The following is a 14,564-nucleotide window of genomic DNA, read 5'->3' as shown; positions in this document are numbered from 1 at the left end:
CTTATTTGTCCTCACTATGCCCTGGTGCGTATCATGCGCCAATTTGAAGAAATGCGGCTGTAACGCCTCCAGGACAAGAAGGCGGTGAGTTACTCTCATCACGCAGTCCTCTTGAAGGGACAGTTCAGTTTGCAATCTGAAGTAAGGAAGGAGATCACGATCCAGGCCTTTTGACGTTTTCGGCCAGTGCTTTGTAAGCAATTCACGCCATTTTGTTTGAATAGGGCAGGAAATACAGGCAGTTTTGAATTCTTCAGCTGTCACCTCAGCAAGGGTCTGACGTGAGTGTGACAACCTCAACATCATCCTCCAGACTGGGCTCTGAAGTAGGTAGTGGAAGGTGAGACAAGCAATCAGCTGTAACATTTTCAGAGCCAGGCTTGTACTGAATGTCATAATTAAATGACAGAAGCCATGCGGACCATTTGACCATGTGCATTCCAGCTCTTCCCCATCCTTTCGTGGAAAGCAGTGAAGTGAGAGGACTGTGGTCAGTGTGTAAAGTTAAATGCCTATCCCAGAGATAAGTCCTCCACTTCCCTGTCACCTGCATGCATCCAAGTGCTTCCTTTTCCCTCGTGGAATATTTTCTTTCCGATTCAGTCAGCGTTCAAGATGCAAATGCGATAGTTTTCTCCATTTTGTCAGCATGAATTTGCTTCAGGACTACTCCAAGGCCATAGTTGGAAGCGACAGTTGTCACTATGGTGTGTAGCTCTGGATCAAAGAGAGCGAGGGCTGAACTACTGACAATCAGTTCTTTAACCGAATCAAAACTTTGCTGTACTGTGACTGACCAAGAGAAGGTGGTTGGTCCCCCTGTAAACCTCTCAGAGGTTCAACGACCGATGCATAGTTAGGGATAAACTTCGCATACCATGACGTGAGCCCGAGAAAAGAGGGCAAGCTCTGCACGTCTTTCAGCGGGGGTGCTTCTGACACCGCAATAACATGGGCAGGGTCAGGTTTCAGTCCCATGTGTGACACTACATGTCGTAAAAATGACAGCTTTGTCTGAAGTGGCATTTTTAAAGGTTCAGTTTCAGTCCAGCTACATCGATGCACTGTAACACCGCTCTGTGGTGTTTGTCATGTACTTCGAGAGTCCCTCCAAAAACGATTATATAGTCAAGGTAACACCGAGCTCCGGGTTGAATATTTTTAAAATGGCAGACATCATCTTCTGAAAACAGCTTGGTGCTGAAGCAAGCCCGTCATGGATTCGTTTGTAGCGAAACAGTCCCTCATGTGAAATGAAGGCAGTAAAGTCCCTGCTGTTCTCATGCAGTACGCACTTTGCAGATCCAATGTGGAGAAAAGTGTGCCACCTCGCAACTCCGCAAACATTCCCTCCATATGCAGAAGAGGATATCCATCAATCACTACCACTTTCTTTGGTTCTCATAAATCCACGCACAGATGAATCCCTCCGCTTTTCTTCATCATCACGACAATTGGTGAAATCCACTCTGATGATTCGATTGGCTCAGTTACATCCAGTTTAACGAGCTTTTTCAGTTCCAGGGAAACAGCGTCTCTCTGAGACAAAGGTAAACGGCGCAGCTTTTGCTGGACTGGAGTCACATTGGGTCGCATTTTAACGAGATGAATAAATCCCTTTGCACAGCCCAGGGTGCCCCCCATGTTGTCACCTGTAACATTTGTGACTGGGATTTGATTAGCAGTGCTTTGGGTGGTAGAAGTGATGCGACCATTCAGTAGTTACATGTCAAGTACAGCAACCAGGTCTCTGCCCCGAATGGCAGTGCCACTCCGCAATGTATAAAATTCAGCGGGCGCACAGTAATCCTCGAAAGTCACATCGGCATGCAGGCATCCATGCGCAGGTATCAGATTTTTCAGGTCGCTAACCAAGTGTAGTTTTGGCTCAGTCAGTGACACATTATTGAAACATTGCAGGTAGACGGATTCGGGAAGTATTGACACTGCCGGGCCTGTATTTAACAGTAATTCAATGTCCATCGGCTCTCCCCCAGCAGCAGTAACTTGTACAGTGCACATTATCTAATCAGTATCTCGAGCTCTATTGTCTACACTCAACACATTCACGTCAGGGACAGTAACTTCGTGAACCTGTTTAGAGCCCCGGCATACTTTAGCAAAGTGTCATCTCTTTTTGCAGCTGTTGCACTGGGCATCCTTTGCTGGGTATCCATAGCAGTTGGCTGTATGATTTACAGATCCACATCTATAAACACGTTTCCTTTGAGCCGGTTGAGATCGCTCATCTGACATCCCTCTCACAGCGAGTCGAAAGGGTCTCTTGCTGCTCTGCGAATCCTTTGTCTGAACAGGGTGCATGGCCTGTATGTCGCGAGCAGTGCCTTGGCCTATGATCTGAGCCTCCACCATTGCTGACTCAATCTGTCGAGCCATGGTTATAGCTTTCTTAACGTCAGTTCCATTTCTATCAATAAACGTTCTCTAATGTGAGGCGAGTTTGTTTTCTCGACGAGCTGGTCCCGGATCATTTCGTCTGCCAGCTCTCCAAACTCGCATGTGATGACCATCTCCCTTAATGAAGCGATATATTGTTCCGTAGACTCAACATTTTTCTGACCACGTTGACAGAATTTATATCATTCTGCCACGACATTAACTCTTGGGACAAAAAAAGTTCCTCAAGGCCGTAAGTGCAGTCTCGTAACTATTATCAGCTACCGTTAGTGTATAGAAGAGTCTCTGGCCTTCTGTGCCGAGCAAGGTATAAAAAGTGCACGCTTTCGGGCATCAGTGAGTGCATTATCCCGTCGCCAGCACGTAGTTGTCAAAGACACGAGTCCAGGCCATAAAAGGCATTGAAGGCTCACCCGGGTTTTGCAGAAATGGTGTCAGTGGATTCAAGTTCAATCTCATCCTCATCACCAGTTTGTTGTATCGTAAAGTATTCCAAGAATGAGGAATGCAATATTCTCCAAGGGTTTTATACAACCGAACATCGGAATGAAACAAGCTTTGCACTGCACACCTCCTGACCTCTCACCCCAAACTCCTTCCTCCTCCTCGCAACCTCGAGCATCCAGTCTATGCACAACACCACAAGTAGTCAGGACCCAACTGCAGTGCCATGTAAGTGGGATAAACCTCATCAGCACACTGTGCGGCATCCAGTCCATGCTCCGTTAGGAGAAGAGAAGGCCTAACTTTCCTCAACCACCTGCGCCTCATATTCTTCCTTGTGATTCCTTTTAGTGTGTCCTATATTGTAAGTGCCTGGTGTCCATAAGGATGACCTTTAAGTAAAGAGTTTGCATTTGTTTTCCGGACTCATGTTACCAACTGGGTTGTCGTTTCTCTTTAACTGTTTTATTGTGTCCAAACTGCATGATTATTTAAAACACATATTTTTCAAAGACTTGTGGTTGTTTGGGTTCCGAGTAAGCCTCCAATGTTGAATTATTTTTGGTGAGAATAAGCGTACCACGATCTTGTTGCAAATGAAAAAGTAACATGAATTCTCGCACGGGCTAATCACCCATGCACATGCCAAAATTCACCTCCCGCTCAAGGTTCATTTCTGTTTTTCTCACCAGCCCTGTTACACCATGTTACACACCAGTCCTGTTAAAAAATACTGTATTAGTGAAGGCACGTGCTTGGTTTCGATCATCGATTTCCTTATCTGGTTATCTTGTTACTAGAAGCAGGTATGCCACTCATGTAGGACCCTTGTACATCAGAACTGGAAATTGAAGATTGGTTTGGTTTGGTTTGGGGACTGCGATGCCCTGAAACACTTTTCCAAAAAATTGTTATGGGCTCTTCAACATCCACAAGCGACAAATAATGAAAAAGTAACATCTTTCCAGCCTTGCCCTCAACACAAAAATAACAATAAAATTAAAAAAAAAAATCACCGCCCCTCTCACTCCTCCCCCCTTTCCCAACTGAACCATCATTCATCCATACCCAGCAGGAAGGTGGAACGCCGTGCACACATGTGGAAAATGCCACTGAAGATTCCAATGCAGCACAAAGTTACACCCATCGAGTAAAACACATCCATTTTCACCTTGGGCTGCACACCACACAATTATAGTTGATTATGGATGTCATCGTCATCTCCAAAGATACAATCATGTTCATCATAATCGTTATAAAAACAGATGACAATTGCTATTATTACAATATATATATAATACGAGCAAATACCACCCGTCGCTTCGCTGACTGTAATACAAAAGGGGGGGGGGTGGAGGGAGAAAAAGAGGGGAGAAGAGGGAGAGTGAAGAGGTGGAGGGGAAAGGAGAGAGGAGAGAGGGGGAGCGAGGACGGATGGGGGAGGGAAGACAGTGTGAGGTGAGAGGAAGGGAAGACAGATGTGCATGCAGTGGAGCGTTAATTACAATTCATACCGTTTCATCAAAATGATTCTGCATAGAATAACAAAGATAGAAACAAAATAAAGTCTGAAATCCATTTTCTATTGGACATACCATAAACAAGGTCCGGAGACAAACTCCCGTCCAGACATAAAAACTGCCCGGACGCGTCTGGAGCCAAGCTGGCCAGAGACAAACACCACTCGGACACGTTCAGAGACAAATCCTGCCTGGACGCGTCTGGAGCCAAGCTGGCCAGAGACAAACACCGCTCGGACACGTTCAGAGACAAATCCTGCCTGGACGCGTCTGGAGCCAAGCTGGCCAGAGACAAACACCGCTCGGACACGTTCAGAGACAAATCCTGCCCGGACACGTCTGGAGACGAATACCGTCCAGACATTACCACTGCCTGGATATGCCCCGAGACAGACAGAGAGAGAGAACAGAGGGGAGAGTGAGAGAGCGATGTGGGAGGAGGGTGCTGCACAATATTGGGAGGGGGTAGAGCAAGAGAGCAAGGATGAGAGAGAGAGACGAATGAAGGGTGAAGGGAGAGAGGAGAGAGGAGAGAGGAGAGAGGAGAGAGGAGAGAGGGGAGAGAGGAGAGGGGAGAGGGGAGAGGGGAGAGGGGAGAGGGGAGAGGGGAGAGGGGAGAGGAGAGGGAGAGAGAGAGAGAGGGAGAGAGAGAGAGAGAGAGAGAGAGAGAGAGAGAGAGAGAGAGAGAGAGAGAGAGAGAGAGAGAGAGAGAGAGAAAATGGGGTATGGAAGTTAGCAGAGAGGATATGTTATGCTTTATGAACACACACACACACACACACACACACACACACACACACACACACACACACACACACACACACACACACACACACACACACGTGCTTGGCTAATATCAGCAATTTTTCGGGAATTGGCAGGTTGAAGTCAGTGCGATTACCAACTACAGTACTTACTGAATACAACCCAGAAACCTTGAGTAGATTTCACCGAAAAACAACGTTGCGTGTATATAAACGTTTCAGTGATATGTTCACAAACATTTTTCTTTATAAACATCTGTGTGTGATGGGTGGAAAAAAAATTTGACTCAGTAATTTAGAAAACACGTTGATAAGCAAATGGCTTGGAAATTGGGTGTTGTTTCACAACTTGCTCAGAATGACGGAGCACGTACCGCTCGCTCAGGGTGACGGAGCACGAACCGCTTGCTCAGGGTGAGGGAGCATGAACCGCTCGCTCAGGGTGACGGAGCACGAACCGCTCGCTCAGGGTGATGGAGCACGAACCACTCGCTCAGGGTGACGGAGCACGAACCGCTTGCTCAGGGTGAGGGAGCATGAACCGCTCGCTCAGGGTGACGGAGCACGAACCACTCGCTCAGGGTGACGGAGCACGAACCGCTCACTCAGGGTGATGGAGCACGAACCACTCGCTCAGGGTGATTGAGCACGGACCGCTCGCTCAGGGTGATTGAGCCCGAACCACTCGCTCAGGGTGACGGAGCCCGAACCACTCGCTCAGGGTGACGGAGCATGAACCGCTCGCTCAGGGTCGCATTGTTGCATGGCAATGCCCGTCCACCAATACTGTGGAAACCCTCCAGTAATTGAACTTTGAGGTGTTGAAGCATCCTCCGTACAGTCCCAACCTGCCTCCTCGGACTTTCACCTGTTTGGTGCACTCAAAGAAGATTTAAGAGGCCGCCACTTTGCCAGTGACCAACAAGTGAATGAAGTGGTGCATGTGTGGCTTTGTCACTCCGCCAAAAAACATTTGTCTCTGAGGACATACAGAAGCTTGTGAACCGATGGACTGTGTGTTGAAAAGGGGGGGGGGACTATTTTTTTTTTTGTAATACATTGTCGAGGCTCGAATGAGAGCTAACACACACACACACACACACACACACACACACACACACACACACACACACACACACACACACACACACACACACACACACACACACACACCGCACAACAAGGGGGACAGGAGACAAGAGGGGTGGGAGAGGGTAGGACAAAATATGGGCGTCGATTGGGGGGGGACGGGGGGGCATTTCCCCCGCACTTTTTTATCAAGGGGGGGACAACATATCGATTGCCCCCCACTGTTTTCATTGAATGTAAGTTACGTAACACAAAACGAGCTGCTCTAGTACAACCAGGCCGAGATGCTCCTCAAATACAAGAATAACTTTTTAAATCTCTCTATAATTCCAGCAATCTCTGTGTGCATGTTTGTCTGTGGGCATGTTTATCTGTGGGCATGTTTGTCTGGGACCGCTGTTTCTCGACAATCACTGGTCCAATCTACTTGAAACTTGCCAGGTATATTGCTGGGGACCCGAGGATGTACCTATTCAAGGTTTGAAATTAATCGGACAAGTGGTTCCCAAGTTATGGTCTCCGTACTCACAAGCCATTCACGTCTGCTTTGGCTTTGGGAGTTAGACCAAACCATTTCACGTAAATAGAGGGGGGGGGGGGTTGCCCAATACAGAGCCTCTCTGGATCGTTACTTTTTGCCAAAAACAACAAAAGAAAAAGAACCGTTAGTTTTATTGGTCTATTATAGTTCTAATAAAGATGATAGGTGAACAATTCAACATTGAGAATCCATGCTTCCCAAGCCATGGTCTCCCACCGGCCAATTGTCCATAGCGACGTCACTTTTTGATCCTTCAATGTCGGCTCTTCCTATCATTGCGAAGCAGAATTCGCCAAGAGTTGGATTACTCACCCACTAACAGGGAACGTGACCTGGACATTTTGAGGTATGTTGGGACGTTTTCAGACTTTGTATCGTCATTTTATGAGTATTTAAAGAAATCGCGGCTTCATGGCCCAGAGCGCTATGCCTCGGATAGTGTTAGGCCGCAACGGCTCAGGGCCCCTTTAGCGACCAAAATAGTTTATTTCACCTTTCTAACTTATATCACCGGATGCCTGATATTACCTGCACGATGATGTGTGTGTTTAATTTTTGTGACTTTGCACCGTCGAGTTATAAGCCAATAAAAGATTTCGCGGTCTGGTATGCTGATTGAGATGGTGGAGCTTGTGCAGGATGACACGGTTTCACACTACCGGCTCGCACAAACGAACGGAAAGATATTTAACCTCCGCCATCGAAGATGGATGGAGGTTACCGTTTTCACCCCTTTCTGTTTGTTATATTGCCAAAACGAAGTTTTTGCAAGATATGTTAGTCAGCTTGTATGTTTTGTTTTTTTTTGTCTGTAATCACGTATAAAAAATTCTGCAGAGCACAGTTATCATTTGAAATTTTTGTAACTTCGCATATCAGAGGCCTATAGAGGTCGCTTTCAGCGCACAAAATTTTGAAGGTCAAGGTCAAAGGTCAAGGTCACTTTGTCGCAAATCAGGGGAGTCGACGAAACCCTTATTTTTGAGTAATTTTGATCGGATCGTCTTCAAACTTCATGGGAATATAGTTCATGGTCTGGCGCTCAACTGATTAATTTTTGGTGGCGATTGGCCTTGACCTTCATCTGTTTTTTGTTTTTTTTGTCTGTAATCACGTATAAATCACTCTGCAGAGCACAGTTATCATTGGAAATTTTTGTAACTTCACATATCAGAGGCCTATAGAGGTCCCTTTCAGCGCATAAAATTTTGAAGGTCAAAGGTCAAGGTCACTTTGTCGCAAATCAGGGGAGTCGACGAAACCCTTATTTTTTGAGTAATTTAAATCTAATCATCTCCAAACGTTATGGGAATGTAGTATATGGTCTGGCGCTCAGCTGATTAGTTTTTGGTGGCGATTGGCCTTGACTTTCATGGTTAGCGCCTGAGGTCAAACATATTTGACCCCAAGGTCAAATTTTCAAGTTTTAGGAACCATATCGTGTAGTACCTCAAATTGAACACCTCGATGAGTGCTTTCTCATTATGTCAAGCTTGAGACATTATGACATCATTTGGTGACGTTATGAGGCAAACAAATTTTTCATAGTTACTCTGTAGAACGATTCTCATCGGAATCTCTCATAGGCAGATATTCCTCAAGGAGTCGCTCCTGGTGGATAGCAGCTCTGTTCACCTCAGTGTGACCTTAAAGAAGTCACACGTGGTCACCTTGGCAAGATACGGGTCACCCTGCGGGTGACATTTTTTTTTTGTCTGTAATCACGTATCGATCACTCTGCAGAGCACAGTTATCATTGGAAATTTTTGTAACTTCGCATATCAGAGTCCTATAGAGGTCCCTTTCAGCGGATAAAATTTTCAAGGTGAAGGTCAAAGCTCAAGCTCACTTTGTCGCAAATCAGTGGAGTCGACGAAACCCTTATTTTTTGAGTAATTTTGATCAGATCGTCTTCAAACTTCATGGGAATATAGTTCATGGTCTGGCGCTCAGCTGATTAATTTTTGGTGGCGATCGGCCTTGACCTTCATGGTTAGCACTGGAGGTCGAAAGTTTTTGACCCCAAGGTCAAATTTTGAAATCTTAGATACCATATCGAGTAATACCTCATATGAAAGCACTTGATAAGTACTTTCCAGATCTGTCAAAAGTTTGACGCTATGACGTCATTTGATGACGTCATGACGAAAAAACGGATTTTTCATGAAAATTTTATTTCCTCGGTTCTCATCAAAATCTCTTGATATTTCATGTACAATTGTCCTGGAGAGATACCATTAACCGTACGAAAATATAAAGGTCAAGGTCAAAGGTCAAGGTCACAAAAAGGTCAAGCATCAAGGTCGACGAAACCCTTATTTTTTGAGTAACTTTAATCAAATAAATAAGTCACTCATGTTCACATTTTGGCAAGATACTCGTCACCCTGGGGGTGACATTGGTTTTTTATTTGTTTGTTTGTTTGTTTGTGAACAGTATTATGGAAAAACTCCTCGACGGATTTCGACGAAACTTGGTGGGGGGGTTAGGTCTGGTCCAAGGATCATGCAATTAGATTTTGGACTTTGTCCAAAATCCAATATGGCCGCGATAGCGGCCAATTTGAAAAAATATTTGAATTTTTTTTTTTTTTTGCATTTCTACATGTTTTAAGTGATTTCCAACCCCCCCCCCCCAAAAAAAAATTGTTAGAGAAAAAAAATTTTTGCAATTTTTTTTTCAACAAAATTTCGATTTCTTTTTTTTTGCATTTCTACATGTTTTAAGTGATTTCCAACCCCCCCTCGCCCCCTAAAAAAATTGTTAGAGGAAAAAAAATTGCAAATTTGTTTTCAACAAAATTTCGATTTTTTTTTTTTTTTGCATTTCTACATGTTATAAGTGATTTCCAACAAAAAAACATGCCAAAATTAAAATTGCGGCTGATTTTGGAACTTCAGGTGGATATACCCACGTAAAATCAATTTCTGTCTCAAGGAATCTAGTTATGACGAATGAATTGAGTATGTAAAAGTTAAAAGTAAAAGGGAAAGTTGCAAACTATAACTCTGTGAGCACTGTTGACATCAAATTGAATGAATAGGATATCAGGTTCACTTGAGTGACATAGCAGTATTGGCGGCGGAGGTTTTGCACTCTACCGAGTGCTCCCCCTCTAGTTTGTAATTCTGTTTTCATATTTCATATTTCTAATTCAGTCGATAACAGTGGACGAAATCCCAACGTTGAAAACCGGGTGAAAAATCGAAGGAAAGTGGGTATTTTGGCGACTAAATTAGCTTTGAATACTTGGGAAACAAAATAAAATGCGCTGATTCACTCACTTTTGCGGCGGTTATTTTTTCATCGGTACTTGGACTTAGGGGAGGTATAGACCTACAAAACGAAAGGTATCATTCGGTCGTCAGACTTATGAGGATTAAATTATAGATTTTAAAAGGTAGCTGTTGAAAAGTATGCAAAATTCACCTAAGCGGTTCGGACAAACGAACGGAAAATTATTTTTGAATTCTGTTCTCGGATTATTATATACAGCATCTATAGGGTAGTAATGAGATTACCTCGAAAATCCGATTAAAAAAGGCTTAGGCTTAGTAGCTTAGCCGCGGCTTGCAATTTTTACTAGGAAAAATAACGTTCCGGAAGGAATTTATCTACCGCCATCATCTGAATAACTTTCCGTTTGCACGAGAACAAAGACGAAGGACAGACCGACAGAATAAGGATAAAGGATAGACCGAATAAAAATGCCCTGCTATGCAAAAATAACCCTTATAATTCACATGTCAAAATTTATTCAACTGAAATGTAATTCCCTTCTCGTTTCATCGAGGATATGGATATCAGAAAGTTTTTCGCGAAAGCATCAAGTAGCACATCCCCGACCACTCTCCTGGAGCAATCAAGTTCCCAGAAAGAGATGGACGATTCAAAGGAGAAGATAGCAGAAAAGGGTGCGTGTGCGAGTACTCGGCCTAATTTCCCAGATCAGCCTTTTCAACCTCATGATGTCAGTTGTATCCCAGTCCAAATACTGCCAAACCGAAAGTTGAGGTTTCAACAACAGTGGTTCAAAGATTTTCCGTGGCTTCATTTTGATCAGAGCATCGGCGGTGTACTCTGTCACACCTGTACGGACGCTTCTCGTGAAAAACTTACCGAACTTGCCTGCTGTGCAGAAGACGCATTTGTCTCAAAGGGCTTTCGGAACTGGAAAAAGGCTACAGAAAAATTCAGACAACACGAACAATCAAACACACATAGGCTTGGCTCTGAAAATCTGAAATGTCGCAGAAGTCAACCTGGTGTCCATGTGCAGCTGAGCAGCAAACTGCTAGAAGAGCAAAGATCTGCACGGTCAGCACTTCTGAAGATTATCACCTCACTGCAATATTTAGCCCGACAAGGTTTTGCAATTCGTGGGAAGGATGCCACTGAAGGGAATTTCAAAATGCTCTTACAGTTGCCGGCCGAGGATGATGTAAACCTCAAGACGTGGCTGTCAAGGAAGACGACGTTCACAAGTGGAGAAATTCAGAACGAAATTCTACAGTTGATGAGTCATGCCATCCTCAGAAATATCTGCAGTAACGTGAATGAAATGTCCACTCAGTTCAGACTCGTAACTGATGGAACGCGAGATATTCAGGGTAATGAGCAGGAGTCGATGTGTGTGCGCTATGTGACGGATTCCTTTGATGTTCAAGAAGATCTCATCGGCCTCTACCAAGTATTGTCAACAACAGGAGTATCACTTTTTAAGATGCTTCAGGATATCCTAATTCGGTGTCAACTCCCTATTGAACACCTTAGAGCGCAGACTTACGATGGGGCAAGCAACATGTCCGGAAAGTACAAGGGCTGTCAAGCACAGCTAAAAAAACTCCAACCGCTGGCCAATTATGTTCACTGTAGAGCTCATGTCACCCAACTCATGACATCCAAAGCCCCACAAACTGCACCGTTCATAAGAGACGCCCTTGATTATGTCCAGGTACTCAGCAACATCTACAACAACTCTGGAAAATTCAAGCATCTGTACTTGAATATCCACGCTGACGATGCTGACACTCCTTGCCCTACACACCTGCGGCCAATTTGCCCGACGCGTTGGTTAACTCGTTCGCCTGCCGTGAAATCGATATTGGATAACTCTGAAGCGGTACTGGATGCCCTTCAACAAGCAAGTGATGACTTTGGTACGAACACGGCATCGTGAGCCTACGGTATTCGAAGCTGTCTTTCATCAGGAAAGTGTGTTCTCGGTCTGTTTGCATCATTGCCCGTTCTCCAATCCCTTGAATACCTCAATAAGGCACTTCAGGGTTCACAAGTTACCGTCTGGTATGCTTACTGCTGCAAAGGTAACTGGACAGAATCTCCAATCTCTCCATACCGACCAGACGTTTAAGGAGGTTTTCGAATCAGCACAACAGAAGCTCCAGCAGTGCCAACTAGATCCAGTGACCCTCCCTAGTAAGCGCAAGCTTCCGAAGAGACTTGATGGAGACACACAGGAATACACTGCCAATTCTGCAGAGGAGGTATACAGAGTTTAATTTTTCAAAGTCATCGACAGCGCATCCGAGAACTTGAATGAGTACTTCACATCAACCGACCTCATGGCGTTATAGGGACTTGGGTGAAATGCTCCTGTCTGGGTCATTCGAACCACAAATAGTCGGCAAATATCCCGAACTGTCGGATTCCCAAGAGCAAGAACTTGGCTTCTTTCGTAACCAGTTTAGTGGTTCATCTGTTGAGGATTACCTTAAGAAGTCCGTCGGAAGTGCCGGAAGTCCGTCGAATGTTCCCACAGGTATAACGTTTGCTTGGGCTTCTATTGGTTTCCCCAGCAAGTTCATGCAAAGCTGAACGGTCATTCAGTGCACTCAGATGTATGAAGACTTGGTTACGTTCCACAATGACCCAACAACGCCTCAACCATCAAAGTTTTTAACTGGATTGGCAGACAAGAGGGTTCATATTTTTGGCAAGTTTTAAGGTAAGTTGACCGTACTCGTGTAATATCAATTTGTATGTCAGTCGAGTTTTCAGTTTATGTTTAGTGAATCAGTTCAAGGGTCATGAGAAGGAGGCTTGATAAACAATTATATATATATATATATATATATATATATATATATATATATATATATATATATATATATATATATATATATATATATATATATATATATATTGTATTTCTTTGATGACACTTGAAACTTTGAAATGTGTATGATTAACGTTTAATTAATTTCGCTCCGTCTGCTTACATTTGATAAAAAGATGGTCGATAGATGGTCAGATTAATTTTAGGGATTTGTGTGATCAGAAGGCAGCATGTCAACGAGCGTATAAAATCAAGAATTTGCAAGGGTAGACTTGCTGAGTCCACGCCGGCACGAAGTGCGCTTCGTGGTCTGGACATGCAATGTCTCCCCCCCCCCCCCAGCACTTTTCAAAAGCAATCGACGCCCATGGGACAAAACAGTGGGGAGCAGAGACATCAGAAGATCTGTGGAAGGGGGAGGGATGAGGCGGGTTACACGGGGTAAAAAAGATGGACACTACAGGGACTTTCAGGAAGGAAAGCAGGGAATTTGAAGGAGGTGGGTTTGGGTGGATTAACAGGGGTAGAAAAGATTGTGGTTTTTGATGGGGGAAGATAAGAGGTGGTGATGAACAGCTGTTTTGAAGACCTGGGGGGGGGGGGAATGGGATTGAATAGAGTGTGGGAGTTTATTCAAAAGGCGGGGTAAAAAAAAGAAGAGTGAAAGAGTGAAGGTGAGCAGTGATTCGTGATTTTGGTAGTTTTTCCAGAAGGGGGTTGCTGGCGGACCTTGAGCACCCTGCGGAAATATGGGAGGGACATATCGCAGACAGAGCAGGGGGGTGAGGCTGGAGAGGAGACAGTAGAAGACACAAAGACCACCAACCTGCCTGCACTGAGAGAGTGAGAGGCCCAAAGACTCAGCTTCACCATGGGAGATACCAATGATCCAAAACTTGGTGAGGCACCATCTAGAATGTGTTGTGCAGTTTTGGTCTCCCCAACTTAGGAAGGACATAGATGAATAGCCCTGTGCTGAACTATCAATTGAATAACCCTACACTGAACCCTCCGTTCAGCGCAGGGCTACTAGATTGATTCCGGGCCTAGCTAGACTCAGCTATGAGGAGCGGCTGAAGGGGACAGGGCTTTATACACTAGAAAGGAGGCGGTTACGAGGAGATATGATGGAGATGTTAAAGATAATGAATGGTATAGATAAAATAAGTGCAGATGAATTATTCAACAGAGTAGACAGTCATAGGATTAGGGGCCATAGCCTGAGAGTAAAGAAGAGGAGCATTAAGACGGTAGTAAGGCAGGGGACTTTCACTCAGAGTAGTTAATGCATGGAATGGTCTCCCTGGAAAGATAGTGGCAGCAGAAGCAGTAGATAAGTTTAAATTGTAATTAGGTAGGTACCTGGAAATTATAGAGATAGCGGGGTAGAAACAGGACTTTTCGGTAGCTCGAATATGGATGGGTGATTGTGTGCATCTCTGCAGAGTGTTGTGTCTGTGGGGGTCTCATCAAGGAGTGGTATCATTGATGTGTGTTTCTCATGCATGAACCGTCTTGCCCACTCCTCCCACCCCCTTGAAGTTTTTTTTTTAAAAAGTACAAAAAAACCTGCTTTTTTTCTTTATATTTAAATAATTAAAATAAATATATTTCCCTATCTTTAATTTTTACACCCTTGGAATATCTCTGGGTGTGTCAAATGGTCTCATCAACATTCCTCCCCTCATTCCCCCAATGAAATTGCATCGTTT

The 14,564-nt window shown here is 44.4% G+C and overlaps 1 protein-coding gene across 5 annotated transcripts in view; it reads right to left on the bottom strand.

Moving 5' to 3' along the window:
• LOC147028117 (SID1 transmembrane family member 1-like) overlaps positions 1 to 14,564 on the bottom strand; it is a 101,252-nt gene that overhangs the window by 38,632 nt on the left and 48,056 nt on the right. For all 5 annotated transcript variants that reach the window (XR_015057433.1, XM_085878202.1, XM_085878201.1 and 2 more), the window contains one exon: positions 3,931 to 4,039. Coding sequence is in view for 4 of the 5 variants with exons in the window: in XM_085878202.1 (XP_085734328.1) it covers positions 3,931 to 4,039 (109 nt within the window). In the remaining variant the exon portion in view is untranslated. The remainder of the gene's footprint in view (positions 1 to 3,930; positions 4,040 to 14,564) is intronic.

This window comes from Eptatretus burgeri, chromosome 4 (genome assembly GCF_056783735.1).
Source record: "Eptatretus burgeri isolate ZD-2024b chromosome 4, Ebu_testis_v1, whole genome shotgun sequence".
Lineage (NCBI taxonomy): Eukaryota > Metazoa > Chordata > Myxini > Myxiniformes > Myxinidae > Eptatretus > Eptatretus burgeri.
The sequence above is the reverse complement of the archived record's forward strand: the minus strand, read 5'-3'. Positions and strand labels throughout refer to the sequence as shown.